This window comes from Danio rerio, chromosome 16 (genome assembly GCF_049306965.1).
Source record: "Danio rerio strain Tuebingen ecotype United States chromosome 16, GRCz12tu, whole genome shotgun sequence".
Lineage (NCBI taxonomy): Eukaryota > Metazoa > Chordata > Actinopteri > Cypriniformes > Danionidae > Danio > Danio rerio.
In genome coordinates, this window is record NC_133191.1 from 26,787,836 (window position 1) to 26,804,167 (window position 16,332).

At 36.2% G+C, this 16,332-nt stretch overlaps 2 protein-coding genes across 22 annotated transcripts in view; one reads left to right on the top strand and one right to left on the bottom strand.

Moving 5' to 3' along the window:
* The window catches only part of jarid2a (jumonji and AT-rich interaction domain containing 2a), a 96,875-nt gene extending 85,178 nt beyond the window's left edge, over window positions 1–11,697 (top strand). Inside the window, exons 11-19 of one of the 2 annotated variants that reach the window (XR_012391635.1) lie at window positions 496–566; window positions 685–799; window positions 895–1,000; window positions 3,263–3,445; window positions 3,534–3,658; window positions 6,141–6,318; window positions 6,397–6,504; window positions 7,921–9,051; window positions 9,280–11,697. Coding sequence is in view for 1 of the 2 variants with exons in the window: in XM_001345849.9 (XP_001345885.4) it covers window positions 496–566; window positions 685–799; window positions 895–1,000; window positions 3,263–3,445; window positions 3,534–3,658; window positions 6,141–6,318; window positions 6,397–6,504; window positions 7,921–8,079 (1,045 nt within the window). In the remaining variant the exon portion in view is untranslated. Of the gene's footprint in view, window positions 1–495; window positions 567–684; window positions 800–894; window positions 1,001–3,262; window positions 3,446–3,533; window positions 3,659–6,140; window positions 6,319–6,396; window positions 6,505–7,920 lie in introns of both variants that reach the window. The other variant, XM_001345849.9, reaches the window with a different exon arrangement.
* Window positions 11,698–11,931: 234 nt separating this feature from the next.
* dtnbp1a (dystrobrevin binding protein 1a) overlaps window positions 11,932–16,332 on the bottom strand; it is a 31,317-nt gene continuing 26,916 nt past the window's right edge. For 5 of the 20 annotated variants that reach the window (XR_012391385.1, XR_012391383.1, XM_005158099.6 and 2 more), the window contains 2 exon segments: window positions 15,209–15,352; window positions 11,932–12,829 (listed from right to left, as the gene is read on the bottom strand). Coding sequence is in view for 12 of the 20 variants with exons in the window: in XM_005158099.6 (XP_005158156.1) it covers window positions 12,552–12,829; window positions 15,209–15,352 (422 nt within the window). In the remaining 8 variants the exon portion in view is untranslated. 20 annotated transcript variants of the gene reach the window in all.

Consider the following 16,332-nt stretch of genomic DNA (forward strand, 5'->3'; position numbering starts at 1 on the left):
GCCTTTCATGAGAGCCACTTCTGATACCAAATGATCAACTAGACGTCAAATTATTATTTGTTGATCCTAAAACTTGGATAGGCGACAAGACTTTTGTCTGGTAGTATAATTAAACTAAATTACACCACAATAAAATACAATTATTATTCATTTAAATGTGTTTAAAACAACTCCTTCTCCACACCTGTTTGAGTTTCTTTCTTCTGTCGAACACACAGGAAGTATACTTAGGAATGCTGGGATAAAAACAGCTGTTGGCTTTTATTGTAATTTTTGTTTCCACTTTGTCTACTTTGTTTTCCCTCAGCATTCATCAGAATATCTTGTTCAACAGAAGAGTGAAATTCACAAAAGTTTAGTTTGATTAAAATAGAGAGAAAATTAGCATTTTGGGTAAACTATCCTATAAGATCTATTGTAAAGTGTTCATTAATTAAATTCATTGTGCATAAAACATTGTTTGCTTTCCCCTGATTTGTTTGTCTCGTTCTCAAGGCATGGATGGAATCTTAATGTCCTTTCCAATAACTCAGGATCCATCTTACGTCATCTTGGTGCTGTGCCAGGTAACATTTCAACCATTTCCTGAGAGCTTTACATTCCACGCATGCAATAAAACACCTTGACGATCAAGTGTTAAATCATCATCCTGAAATGAATGTGTGCGTGTGTGTTTGTCTGAAGGGGTGACCATCCCCTGGCTGAACATAGGCATGGTCTTTTCTACCTCATGCTGGTGTCGGGACCAGAACAGCCTTCCGTATATTGATTATCTACACACTGGTGCTGACTGCATTTGGTGAGTCTTTATTTACAGCTGCCAGAAATGAGATGAAGGTGGGTGGAGCAGAATGTTTGGGCATGTTTGATGGTGACTGTGCTTCTTGTCTTCAGGTACTGTATTCCAGCTGAAGAGAAATCCAAACTTGATAAAGTAGTTCACACACTGCTACAGGCTAACGGCACTCCAGGGCTGGAGATGCTGGAGAGGAACATTATGGTGAGAGATCAACATTGTTTACTTTCTCTCTCAATGGGGCAGTTCAGCCAAAATACACATTCTTTGATGAGGATTTACTCGCCTGCATGTCAATTTTTTTCTTTGGAACACACAGGGAGATTGTTTAAAGATCCATGAAGAACATTATTCTCTATATTAAAGTAAATCACATAAAAAAACACAAACATTTTTAAGACCTTTGTTATTTTTAACAAAGTTATTTGTTGTTTTTACTTTGTTGTATATTTTTACTTTGTTATATATGTATATATATATATATGTCTTTCAATACACATTTTCATATTGATGGTTTCTGATGGTTTTCACATTTGTTTTACTTTCGTATTCGTAACCCATGTAAACCACCTGGCAAATATAGTTGCCCTTTTCCATTTAATTTAAGTAATTTTTCCACATGTTATCCATGTTTATTTTCCTAATGACATGCAAGCAAACGACCAAATGAAAGATTTCAAGAAAGAAAAAAAGAAATTGATTTGCTTTCTTTCACATGAGGATCTCAACTTTCTACCCCTAATTCCAGAATACAAAATGGAGGCAAACTCTCCTAAATAAGGCAATTTACATGTTACTAAAAATATTTTTTGTTCACAAATTTTTTATTGGAGGGTGCTAATAACATTATTGCCCACGAGCAAATATAGTTGTTACATATTAAAATACGATTTTCTAGAAAATAATTAAAGCCTGGAGAAAATAAACGCAAAACATGTTCATATAGGACACTATTAGCAAGGCCACATACATAAACATTTAGAAAATATTGGGCACAAATGGGTTAAAATCTTCAAATGTAATGGCAAACGTTTATTTCTGAACCCTTCTTCACTGTATTCAAGAAATAGACATTTTTTTCAATAAAGATGATTGTTTTTTTCGTGTTCTGCAATAATTGATGGCAAAAAATACATTTCTTGGATGTAAATGAATTTATTTGTGAGGAATTAAAAATTCTTTTTGTGTTTTGCTGAAAACTGAAATTTGGATGATAGAATGTATATTTTCAGGACCCCTTGATGTTGACCATCATATTTTTCTTCAAAACATACTCTCTTATGCTTTGCAGAAATGTTATTAACAAAAATCATTGCATGACTTTTATTGTATGAAAGAAATTGACATTTAATCAAAATATGTTTGTGTTTGCAGAAATTGATGACAGAAATAACATTTTAGAATCGCTTGACTGTCACTGTAAGGGGGGAAAGAAGTACATTTTGTAATCTGCTCAATTTTATGACAAAACCATCATTTTGTTTGTTTGTTTTTTTGTTTAGACTGTACTAATCCCAAAGGGAAATTCGCTTTCCATACTAAAGATAAATAAAATAAATGAATAAAAAAGATAAGTAAAATATAAAAAGACGATAATATACAAAAATTACATTCATACTGCACACCTTAGTTTCAGTCGGTGAGTAGACACTAGTCCATATCTACAGTATTAATGCTATTACAAATCATCGTAATTCATCAAGTAGGACTTTGGTTATACAACCTGATCAATGTTGGTAAAAATGACTTCCTGTATCATTCCCTGAAACACCGGGGCTGAATTAATTTTGAGCTAAAAGTGCTTACACACGCTTGGATTGTATCAAAAGGGGATGACTGTCATGGTTCATCATTTTTTCCCACTTACAAGTTAATTGTAAGGACATTTATTTTTCTTTACAGAAACACAAAATATGTTTCCTTAAAGGGGACCTATTATGCAAAAATCAAGTTTGTAAGGGGTTTAAACCATTGTGTGGCCACAGTGTGTAAATTAAGCTAGCCTCTAATGGTAGAAATGGATTCATTTTATTTTTTATAAACTGTTTTAAAACAGTCTGCAGGAACACTCATCGACAGTCTCCTTTTTATATGTCATCAGAGGGGGAATGTAACGATCTCTCCCTCATTAGCGTAGGACGTTAGTCTTGTTTTTGAATCTGACACTATGCTGACACATTGGCATTTGTAGCTCCTCCCACTTATGAAAAGAGGGCAGAGAGCAGAAAGTGAGAGTGACCAGAATGACACAATTTGGATCAAAAGCCTGAAAGGGGCAGTTTCTAAGAGTTATAAAAAAGATTTATGTGGTATTTTGAGCTGAAACATCATATACACATTCTAGGGACATCAGAGACTTATATTATATGTTGTAAACAGGGGCATAATAGATCCACTTTAAGTCGTTCATCTTTCAGTAATCTGTAAAGAGAATGTTTTGAGCTGATGTTCCTGTGTCCTCCTCAGATTTCTCCAGAGGTGCTCCGTCGTAAAGGGGTGAAAGTGTACCGGACAGTGCAACACAGTGGCCAGTTCATGGTTTGTTTCCCAGGGACGTTTGTGGCTAAAGTGTGTTGTGGCTACAGCGTCTCAGAGACCATGCACTTTGCCAACCTCCAGTGGATGAAACTGGGCTATGAGGCAGCTAAGGTGACTGACACTTTACCTCTCATTCAGCTGCTTTCAGAAGTGAGCTTTAGCCAGTCTTTCACACTCGGGTGCCGCGTTTGCTTTGCAGGATCTGAAACGGCGTCGTATTGAGGAGCCTTTTTCAACAGAGAAACTGCTCTACCAGATCACCACATGTGAGCGGGACAACAAGCAGCTCATGACTGCCGTCTCCAGTCTCTTCAGAGATCTCAGGTTTGTGGAAATCTGCTCTCACTGGACTCTTATTGTCACAACAACCACATCCATCTTGGAATTTGACACAAAAAAAGACTTATAATTAATTATTATTAGTAGTAGTGTATAAATATTGATCATAAAGTACTGGGCAATTACCAACCGAGATAACAAGCTTTTCCTCTATCTTATCTATACACTAAAAAAAGCTGGATTCCGCACTGTTCCTTTATGTTGTCCCAAAACAAATGGATAACGTTAACCTAATTGTTTTTACAAATTGAAGTGGACTGAACATAAAACAATAAAGTTGTCCCCCCAAAAACTCATAAATTGTGTCGATCCAGCTTATTTTAATTAAGTAGTTTAAACAAGCAGCAACAATCATTCTTTGAATGTACCGTTATTCTCCAGTATGGGATAGCTAGCATCTGCACTAATATTTGCGTAAAGCAATCTGATTGGCTGACACTTCTGTTGTGCTTAAAGTTGAACATTTTTCAGCATCTGCCAAAGCAACAGACCCAACGTGACTTGACGGACCCACAGTTCATGTTGTCAGTGCTTGATGTCTCTTCATTCAGTGTAAATAAACAGCTTAATCGCAGATGCTCTGAATGGAGGTCAGCAATCAGTATCGTTGATGACAAAAGATCAGACTGAAATATAGTCAAAAAGACAAGAACTAACAAACATTTATTTGTATTATGATCTGCTGGACCACTGCACTGTGCTATTTATTCATTAGAGCAAATCAGAGCACATTCACACATTTTTTTCTTTCTTATAATTGCTGATAGATCCTATTTCGATGAAGACCCTAAAAATATGTTTTAATACGTTAAAAGATTGAAATATTGTCCATATTAAATATATTACACCATTCGTCAAAGTACAATTAAAGGGCACCTATGATGAAAATCACCTTTTTTAAGCTGTTTGGACAGAACGGTGTGCAGGTATAGTTTGTCCAGTCATATTGGAGTGATAAAAAACACTCTTTTTTTAAATTTACTGATGGTAAAATAGGATCAAAATCCCTCACATTTTGAGGCCCACCGCAACGTGATGTAGGATTGTGGTTTCTCCACCCACAAAATTGATTGACAGATGCCATGTTTCTATAATAACATGTCCACAAAACTTTTTTTTTTTTTTTCAAATAAACTAGGATTAAAATAGGATTTAAATAGTTGTTACAACTCTTTATGATTTTTATAAGTTTAAAACGTTTTTAAAACAGATCATGTTTGTAATAAAGACGCCTTGTATTTCTTAACCGCTACAATAACCACAGCTGAATGGTGTGTGAGACTCATCATTTCAGAAAGACTTGAATAAACTCCACCACAAATACATCAAATTAACTTACTTGGTCTTTTTGACGAATGAATAGTATTTCAGCTTCATCCACGTCTGTCTCTATCATTGACTGCTGTTCATCTGACATAACGCATGAGAAGCAGGCAGGCATGTGGGAATGGTGGGCAGGAAGAAGCAGCTCATTTGCATTTAAAGCCACAGGCTACAAAACAGCTACAGTATACTCAAACACCAATATGGGCAGATTCTGAAGGCTAGAATAAATGATCTGATGGGTTTTTGAGCTGAAACCTTAGACACATTCTGGAGACACCAACGGCTTATCTTACATCTTGTAAAAGAGGTAAAATACACCTTGAACAATATTTATTATTAAATACATTTTTTAAAAAGTAATAAAAAATGTACAATTTTAAAATGATTACATTTAAAGTTTAATGTAATTATACTGATTTAACAACAGAATTACTGGGGAATAGATAATATTTTAATAATAATAATTTTTCCTCAACCTCCAATACAGAACAGGATTATTATAATTAAATATAATTACCTTAAATAAAACATATATTACACATTGAACAACATTTATTATTAAATACATTTTCAAAAACGAATGAAATGACTAAAACTTAAAAATTAAAAGTAATGGAAACACGCAAAAAAGAACCTATCCAGCACATGTTTTACGCAACGGATGCCTTTTCAGCTGCAACCCATCTCTGGGAAACATCCATACACGCTCATTCACACTCATACATTACGGACAATTTAGCCTACCCAATTCACCTGTACCGCATGTCTTTGAACTGTGGGGGAAACTGGAGCACCCGGAGGAAATCCACGCAAACTCCACACTGAAACGCCAACTGACCCAGCCGAGGCTCGAACCAGCAACCTTCTTACTGTGAGGCGACAGCACTACCTACTGCTCCACAGCGTCTCAATTATTATATATTATAATTATAAAAACATTCATATTAATGAATTATAAAATAATTTAATATAAAATTTAATAACAAAAAATAAATCTGTTAATATTTTTACATTTGAAATGTTATCACCAGCATTTTACAGAAAATTTACTACAAAACGTAAGATCCAACATACATTAGAATAGATAGTGTTAGCTGTGGGTAAAGCTGCTGTGTGTGTGTGTGTGTGTGTGTGTGTTCAGGGATGCAGAGATTCGCCAGCGCAGGGAGCTGTTTGAGGCTGGGCTCCGTCTGTCTGCCAGATACGGCACAAACTGTGAATCTCCTACAGAGAGGAGGAAGCAGCAGCGCTCCAGATTCACTGAAGACACGGCCGACAGACGCTGTCAAGTGTGCCAGCATCTCTGCTACCTCTCTATGGTAAAGTACCACGGTAAAGCTCATTACACACGTGACGAGCCGAAGCAGGAGTTCTGAATGCTGTGTGTTCATCCACAGGTGGTTCATGAGAGTGATAATGTGGTTTTCTGTCTGGAGTGTGCGCTCCGCTACATCCAGAAACGCAGGTCTCCCCGCGGCCTCAAGATGATGTTCCGCTACTCTGAGGTACTTCATGACCCGACGCTCTTTACTTTTTAAAGTAGCATCTGAAGATAAAATCTAAACGTATTAAAGGTCCCATAAAATTTAAATAAAGGTTTTTCGATGTTAGGATCAGTATTGTTAGTTTTTAAGATATCTATTAGCTAGTGTGCTTCAAAACTGTGACAAAATTCATGTTCAGTAGATATAAAACTGATATAAACATGTAAAGCTTGTGACTTTGTCACCTCAGCCAAAATGGATCAACGGTTTTATGCAAATCACCTCATACTACAGTTTCTCATCAAATCGTAATGAATTAAACACTCTTTAGTATCTGACATGCCCCGCCCCCTTCAAGACGCTTCTCGTTTACTTTTTATTTGATGCACTTGGCAGTGCTGTGAGAAAACAAAATTCTATTGGCAGATCTTTTAGGGGAGGATTTACACTATGCCCCACCCTTTTTTGTGTTTTGATTGAGATTACATCAAACATCGAATAAGAAAGCACTTCAAATACAAGTTCAATATAAGTTCAATCAGATACTGTAAACCCTTTTATTTTGTTTTACTAGGGCTGGGTATTGATTCAGATGACCTAATTTAATTCAGATTTATTAGCCCTCGTTTTGATTGTTTTCATGAATGATTTTGGTCAGTAAAAATTCTACTGATATATTTTACAATGCTAAACTCTGACTTCTACAAGAACGTTTTCTTTGCCATTCCAGATGACTTTATTAATAAGTTATTTGAGTCATTGCAGAGATGTGTGGATGCAGTCCTTTAAGCCTTCCTTTTCCACTGCAGCATGACTTTATATTCTATACTGTACATTTTTTCCTGTTAAGTGACAAGACGTTTGTCTAAGGAAAGTCAGACCTTACTGTCCTAATTAAATTATTAAAAATCAAGACATGGTCATATTTTATTTTGGTCAAATTAGTGTAATCTAGAGGCCTTTGTCTTTCATATAAGCCACTTCTGATACCATAATGATCAACTGGAAGGACAAGTTAATAATTTTTTTTCCTAAAACTTGGATAGTGGACAAGACTTTTGTCAGGTAGTGCGTGTATAGTAAATCAAAATAAATGTTTAAATATATTTAAAAGTAGCATTTTGTAAATATATATTACAATTAGTTGCAGAGTTTTGTTTTATTTTAATAAAATAATATAGGACTGTAAACCTGATTTTTTCAAAGCATTTGATTCCCTGGTTCAAATTAGTGTATTTTCCATATTAAGAGATCCGAGCAAAATGAAGAAAAAACGCCAGTTTCATGTAAAACAAACAAACAAAAACTCTTCTGGATGTCACCTTTGAACATCAAGTGAAGCACAATGTATCATTAATGACACTACATGTGCACAGTGCATATTCTGAAGATAATCTATTATTGAAATATGGTTACCTTCTGGCTTTGTTTTCTCAGGAGCAGCTCAACAGTCTGGTGAATCGAGTGTGTGGCCGAACTCTGGATAAAGCTGGAGTCAAGCAGAGAAGCGTCGGCCCCAGCAAAACACCAGCAAAGCGAAGCCCCAGAAACAAGAGCTCGGGTCCCGTCCCCCTGTCCAGCTCGGGCCGCTCATAAACCACAACATTCCTCTCCTTTTATATCAGGTGTTCCTAATACTTGTGTACAAACACTCTTCAATACTCTTTGTACCTAGTGTATAATATCAATACAACAATCTGTTCTATTGCACTTTTGTATTACAGATGCGTGTAGTTGCCGGCTGGTTAGTCAATATATTGAATGTACGGAGGTTCAGTGTTACATCGCGTTTCGTGTCGAATACACAACTGTTTGGGGCACCTGACATAAGACTATTGGGTCTCATTCAACAAGCACGACCTTTTGCACTAGTATTGAGATTGGTTTTTAGATGAGTATTTTCGGGTTGTTTTAGCATTAAATCGAGTATAGATATGCGTATACATAGATATAAATATATCCTATACTATTCCTATCATTTGTGTTTAACTGGTGCTGTAGTGACACTTTTCTCCATCACCCTTAAAGCCTGTTGGTCTCTTGGGCTTATGGTTATTATGGCTTAAAGCACAACGTATGCTTTGCTTTTTATGCGAATAAGCTGAAAATGTCATCATCGCTTACACAGTATTTTTGCCTGTTATGGCTCTGATTATGTGATCTCATGTTTCAGCAGCTTTCTATCATTTGTGTGTAATGTCACTGAGAAGGGCCTGTTTCAATACGCTCTGACCTAAAACTTTAACTTGGGGAATCTCTTGAGTTTTTGGTTTCAGAACAGCTTAGCTTAGTTAGCTCAATCAACTCTGGGTAACGTTGCTGTCACACTTGAGTTTGAGCATGTGAAATTCTGTTATATGACGCTGCAAACAAGTTGTTTAAAAAAACAATCGATTGCTCCATATTTTACATTCTGTCCAGAGAGCTCATGTTTTGATTTTTGATTGGTCTCACGCAGTCACGTCATGCGATTCCGCCAGTCAGAGTTTACCAAGCTTGAACTTTGCAGAGCAGCGACCTGTGAAACTTGTCGCACAAGCTTGCATTTCCGGTCTGTGGCATTTACATGTGCATGAATGGAAGTCTATGGGGCGAAAAAGTGCAGCGTGACTGCAGCATAATACTGCTCACTGTTAGAATATCACACATAAAAACTGGAGACCACACAAAAATCTGGGATTAGGATGAGGTTCACAGAGTAATTTAACATGGCAACTGACTCTGAGAATAAGTTGCCTCCCTTTTAAAAACGGTCTTGACTTAAGCTGCGGTCACACTGCACTTTTCTCCCCATAGACTTCCATTCACACAGAGGCCATTGTGGCGGACTGGAAACACAAGCTTGTGCAAAAAGTTTCCTATGTTCTGCATTGCAAAGTTCAAGCTTGGTAAACTCTGACCTGCGAAATCGCATCACATGATTGCATGAGACCAATCCAGGATCAAAACATGCACAGAAACATTCTCTCTGCACAGAAATTTGAAACCTGGAGCAATCGCTCGCTTTTTTAATGTCTAATCCCGCCCCTTTTCGCAGCACCGTACAACAGAATTTCGCATGCTCAAACTTCCTATCCTGAAATGTAAAAGCTGGAGTTTCCCCTCATTTCAGGTTGAACATACTCAGAGTTTTTACATAACCTCCTTTCAGAATGACCCTCTGGAAACAATACCATAGCAAAATAACAAAATGGCTACAGTGTTTTGTAGTTACTGTGTATGGCAAGCTGTTTAACATTAATACATAACAAAATACTAGAATGTTTTCCATTAAATACTATGACTTATTCATTGGCTACTAGTTATTCCTCATTTCTTATATGCTACTAATTCTTTCAGTGTTGACTATTATCAATTCAATACATTGTGTGGATTCCAATCTGAATGGCTCATGAAGGGTCTCTCTGAAGGAATTAGAGCACAGGTGTCAAACTCAGTTTCTGAAGGCCTGAAACTCTGCACAGTTTAGTTTCAACCCTAATTAAACACCTGATCGTACTAATTGAGTCCTTCAGTTTTGTTTGAAACCTACAGAATGGGTCTCAAACTCAGTTCCTGAAGGGCCGCAGCTCTGCACAGTTTTGCTCCTACCCTAATCAAACACAGCTGGACCAGTGGTCTTGAACACCTTGATTAGTTGGATCAGCTGTGTTTGATTAGGGTTGTAGCAAAACTGTGCATAGCTGCGGCCCTCCTGGAACTGTGTTTGAGACTTATGTTCTGGATGCTAGTGTCTTAAAAAGTACTTATAGGATGAAAACAGATGTAACATGTAGTGTCGAAAGCATCAACTTCCATACCAATCGATACTGACATTCACTGTCCATTTCCTATTAACCTTTGAGCACCGTTGAGCATGTTCTCAAACACTGCTGATTGGCCGTTGTTTTCATGTGTTAACAGATATGACTGCGATTGGCAGGAAAGTGTTCGTAGGAAATGGATCGGTTGGTAGCTCAGTCAATATGTTTTAACTATATTACAGCTTGCCATACACTGACATTTTAGCAACCACAACTTCTGGATAGAGAAAGCACAGATTATAAAATGAAGAACACTTTAAAAGGCTATACATTTGACTGTGTGTGTGTGTGTGTGTGTGTGTGCATAAAACTAAGCATACTTTGAGCTTTAATGCTGTCAGGAACATGAACAAACATGTAAGATTACAGCCCACACATATTATACTTACTGGCATTCAGTTCTCCAGCTGCAAAAAGAGCGTCAGACACTTGTGTGCAGATCTGACACGTGTTCAATATTTCTGACTGCATAAATCCCACACCTGGAGGTTTCAAGGCCTTGTTTAAGTACACTAGGAGCTCCCCACTTTCAAAAGCACATTTTGAGGCCTTTCCGCGGAAACCGTTTGACGCCGAGGGCAATTTGTACCTGTTTTTAATCGTGACTCTTTCAATTGTAAATGCACTTTCCCTTTTATCCCACACATTTTTGTCCCCCCAGACTTTATATTTGTAATCGGTTCCCAGTGTTTCTTGAACAATTCTTTTGTTTGTTTTCATAGAATATAACCGCTAAACACTAAAAGCAAACAGAAAAGCCCCAAATCTGTTTCTATGCCAGTAAAATGTTCAAATTGAGCCTTTGAGTTCGGGTCTCTAGGGGTTTGGATGACAACGTTTTTTGAGATGAAGAAAAAGCCTTACTTCTACATTGGTTTCTTCATCCCTATATAAATTAGATGTGAACAGGGTTGCTACGAAAATAAAACATACATAAAAAAATAAGTGCTGCTTAAATCACTGAGAAGTATGTCATAGTGGTGATCCCTAGTTTTTTAGCTTTACTTTTTTTATTGGAAAGCAAAATCTTTTACCCAAAAGTAAAGTCATGTAGTCTAGCTTACCCATTGCACTGACTGTATCAAAGTCTTGTAATCAGACACGATAGTCGCCCCTTTCCAAATGACTGACTTGTATTTAAGGTTTAAAAACACAAAAAAACTCAACAGTGTTTCCAAAATGTGCTTGTATACTTTTTATGGCCTTAAATCTTTTTTTGTTTGTTTGTTTGTTTCTTTGTTATCCCCTTCACCCTCTTTTATACAGTAATACTCCTGATCCTTGTACTGTTTATTTATATGCACTGTTACTCAGTCCTCCAGTCCAGTGGAGATCTTTTTGGTTACTTTTTATTTTTCAGGTTTGTATATTTTTGTTTTATTAAATAAATCACTTGTCAATCCTTCCAAAAGATGTACCTAACGTCTTCCTTTCATTGCAGTCACCATGTTTTTTTCCCCCAGAGGTAACAAGGTTTTAGAGCAACAGCTTGCTTTACGGGGAGCTTTAAAATTCAGCACTGCAGATGGTCCGAATGTTCTCTGCTATTTTTATCCCACAGACTGCGAGTGAAATCTTCAGAGGAAGCTATTTTCTCTATAGGTTGCTATGATTTGAAATATCAATCCTACACCAGAGCTATCTATTGACTCTTATTTCGACAGATATTTTATTTCAGAGTCTTCCCGCCAGCTCAGTGTATGCAAAAATGAGCTCCGCATTACAAATGTCATGCAACATACATGTGTTATATTAGCAGGAGCACTGTAAAATCTATCTTTTCAATATAGTTATGATTCGTCAGGTCATTTTAAAGAGTATTTCACACAAAAATGAACATTTCCTCACCCTCAAGTGCTGCTTAACATTTATGGGTTTCTGTAGAACACAAATCAAGATATTTTAATGACTAATAATCATTAACGTCTGTTGTAAAGGGGAAAAAGTACTACAAAACATTTGTCAAAATATCTTCTTTTGTGTCTTACAGAGGAAGACTAAACGATGGCAATTTTCATTTTTGGTTGAACCCACTCTTTAAAAACAGGTTGATTTTGTTCTGTGCTGGAAAAATGAAAGCAAAAAAATCACAGTGCTAACAGTCTGATGAGCTCAAACAGCCCCAAAAGACTTCATTCCCCCAAGTGTCAACGCACAGCCATGAAAAAGTGTCCCGCTGGCCTTCAGCACACAGGACCCTGATGTAAAGCAGGTTTTCATCCCCAGAAAGGCAACAGGACTGATTGTGTTTCCTCTGGGTGGCCACTAGGGGGCCTGTGTGTCGCTGTCGTCTGAGCTTTTGAGCGCCTCTGTTTCGGGGAGGCCCATGAGGGCAGTGTCAGCATGTACCTCCTCCTCGTCAGACTGAACAAGTGGCGAGTCTCCGCTGCTGCTCTCCTCTTCGTCTGGACCTTCGGTGGTGCCGCTGACGGTGTCGGTGCAGGATGAGGAGATGGAGGAGATGTTGTGCCGGAGCTCGCTCTGTGAGGGCACCTTCAGGCTGATGTCAGATGGAGATGAGCCGGGCTCTAGAGAAGGGCCTCCTGCTGGACAATGGGACAAAATTAAGCATGCAATCTATTTCTCAATATTTATTAATCCTATAGTGCAGTCGTGACCCTCGGTGTGGTGTTCATTCCAGCACTAAAACTAAATCTGGACACTTTCTGTTCTGATTTGCAGGGTGTTTTTAGCAGTTAAGAGAAAAGGATTTACTGTATGTAGAAGTAGTGCCTGTTTCCACACCTGCCGGTGACTTGAGAATAATTCATACTGGTATATATATGTTTTAAACCAGCCATAAAACTGCATGTGCATGTGCAGTTTTTATTATTATTTAATAAGAAATGAATTAATAATAGGAAGATTAAATTTTAGACATAACATATTTCTGTTATACAAGCTTAATTTATATTCAATCATTCATTTTATCAACCAAATGATGGAAAAATGTAAACATTTTACTGAACTGTAAAACCTTATATATTAAAGGTATTTGAAACAGTAATGTAGCAACTAATATTGTCAATAACTAAATATCTCTACATTGAATTACAAGGTTTCTTATTTTAGTTTCAATGTATCATTGCATTGGAATTATAAGGTTCCATCTGCATTAAATGATTTAGAGATATTGAGCTCCAAAGTTTTTGCATTCCATATAGCAAACAATAAGTGTGACAGTTCTCTTTCATACATTAACATGACAGAGACCCTCAAAGTGCTCTAAATGTAAAATATCAAAATTCTCTTACATTTGCAAATTGGGGTAAAAACGCAGGAAAATGTAGATAGAAGCTTCTAATTGTAAAAAGTCATTTTCCACTTGGAATTATAAGGTTCTGTCTGGCAGATCATTCATTGAAGCGTTACTTTTCAAGAAATACAATCATTCTGCATAGTAATTTAATTAAAGAAATAAAAATTGGTGTTGTAACAATATGTTGATGTTTGGGAAAGTTATGTAAATAATATGAATAATATACTTTATATGAATTATTGAATGAAATATTTTGAATTGCAAGCCCCATGAAGGCTTAATGGGGCTCGTTTGCCCTTCAACTCTTAATATCACATTTAAAGACTAAAACTATGAGCAAAAGAGTTTAATAAACACCAAAAAATGTTTCACTGGCTATATATACACTCAAATACAAATATTTTACATTTATTATATTACATTTTTAATAACTGTTTCTTTTTCAACAGTGTAAAATGTAAAATTTCATCTTAATGTCAAAAATGCTTCTAAATCATCACATTTACACAGCTTTTCAGTTTCAGGTTTCTTCTCAGTTTTGTGTGGTGCAGCTTTATTTAGTCGACTCTGATTTTGTTCCTCTATGGTCTTTCCCGCTGTCAATGGAACAGTCAGGCGAAATAACAAAGACAGCTGATCCTGAATGGCCCTCATGATTGGCTAACAGAAATAACCTTATAGAGCCGAGCTAGAGTTCGACTTTTCTAGATAAAACCTTTTTTGTTTTTTAAATAAAGACTTAAATTGTAAACAACTTATGAAAAACCATCACATAATGTTAATAAGTTGTCATTTAATAAGAATATGTAAATAACTCAATTTTGACAAACAAGTTAGATAGAACCTTGTAATTTTATGGTGATGGTAAATAATGATAATTATCATTTTTATTTTCTAACAACTGTTATACAAATATGTAGTTATTATTTGTTTAATAATTACCACAGTCATTTTAAATCACATTTACAAATGTGTTTTAAAGAGAAAGTTAACACAAAAATACAAAAAGACTTAACTTATCATTTGTTCTCTCTCATGTGGTTTTAAACCTTCTTTTTTCTTTTTTCTTTTTTTAGACCATTTAAGACCATCAAGAATGAATGAATAGAGCTAAATGCTATTATGGCCCCATCAAAAAATAATTCTAATAACTAATTTCTTAATAAATGATACTTTATAATGTGTCAAAACAAGCAGACCATAGTGGTTAACATTATAATTCAAGTTATTATTATAAGTTATAATAATTAATGGAGTTTTGCTATAAGTTTTCTTGAGATGTATTGTTTGAATGGATTTGATAACTTGAAAAATTAAAACCCATTTAAAACAATTTATGACCAACAAGACAACATTTCAGTGAATTTAAGTCTTTTAAGGCCTAAAATTTAGTTTTTGAAATTTAGGACTTTAAGACCCTGTGGACACCCTGGTTTCTTTCAAAATCCCAAAAGTAGATCATTTGGTTTGGTCAAAAAAAGGCTGGTTGGTGGCACCCACTGACTGAAAGAGTATAACAAAAAAAAAAGTCTATGAATCCCATCAACCGGCATTCATCAAAAGAACTTTGTGTGTTCAAAAGAAGAGAGAAACACACAGAAAAAGCACCAGAATAAACAGGAAAATATAACAGAAATGAAGATGCGTTAAAGCACAGCCAAACCTGCATCGGGAGACACAGCGCTGCTTTCTTCCCCTACAGAGCTGAGGAAAACATCCAGAGCCTCGTGGTCAGACACATCTGTCAGGTCCATTTGCTCCAGCAGGTCAACATTCACCTCCATTGAGGACATACTGCCTAATGGATCTGCCCGAGAAACAAATACACAATCACTTCTTTCTCTTCCATACAGTTTAAATACACATTAATACAATTAATACAATTAAAGGGGATACATGTAGAACTCAGAAACCCTTGTTTATAGCGACACCAGTGGCCATAAGGTGAACTGCAGCCTGCGACTTTAAAGAGATAGTTCACCCAAAAATGAAATATTTCTCAGCATTTACTCACACTCAAGTGGTTCTAAACTTATAATTTTTATTCTGTTGAACACAAAACAAGATAATCTGAAGAATGTTGGAAAAAAAAGTAGCCTTTAACATGCATAGAAGGGACAAAAATACCATGGAAGTCAAACGCTACTTTCTTGTTTCTTCAGAATATCTTGTTCTCTGTTCAACAGAAATAAGAAACGCAAACAGGTTTAGAATATTTGGAGGAAGAGTAAAATAACTGCCCCTCTGGGGGAACTGTCCCTTTAAGGCAGCATCTGATTATTGCAAAGTGGTTGTGTTTGCAGCAGCTCAGCAATTTACCGGCTGAAAGTTCGATACTTACTTACTTCCAGGTCCATTTTATATCGAAGTTGATATTTAGCCGCACCACGTTGGTGTTTTGTAACATTTAATTTTTTAAGGTGGGTGAAAGCCTGATAAGTAAATTAAAATGATAGAAAAAAAACAGAAGACTATAGTTTAAATGAACCGCTTTTCTTTACATCACTTTCTGAATCACCCTGATCATAGTTTAACCCTTCATTTCCTGTGTGATAAAAGAAAGGAAAGGCTCTCGAGAGTGCACATAAATGTCACATCATTTACATTTTTCCAGCAAATAATTTGTCGCTTAAAAATAAGATTATGTAGACAGTCAACCAAGGAAATGACCTTTTACATCATTAATAAATGAAAATTTAAACATGTAGCCCCTTTAATAGACTGACACATGGACAGGTCAGGCTAGAACAGAGAAGATGTCCTGAAGAATGGAGGACCATGGGAAAG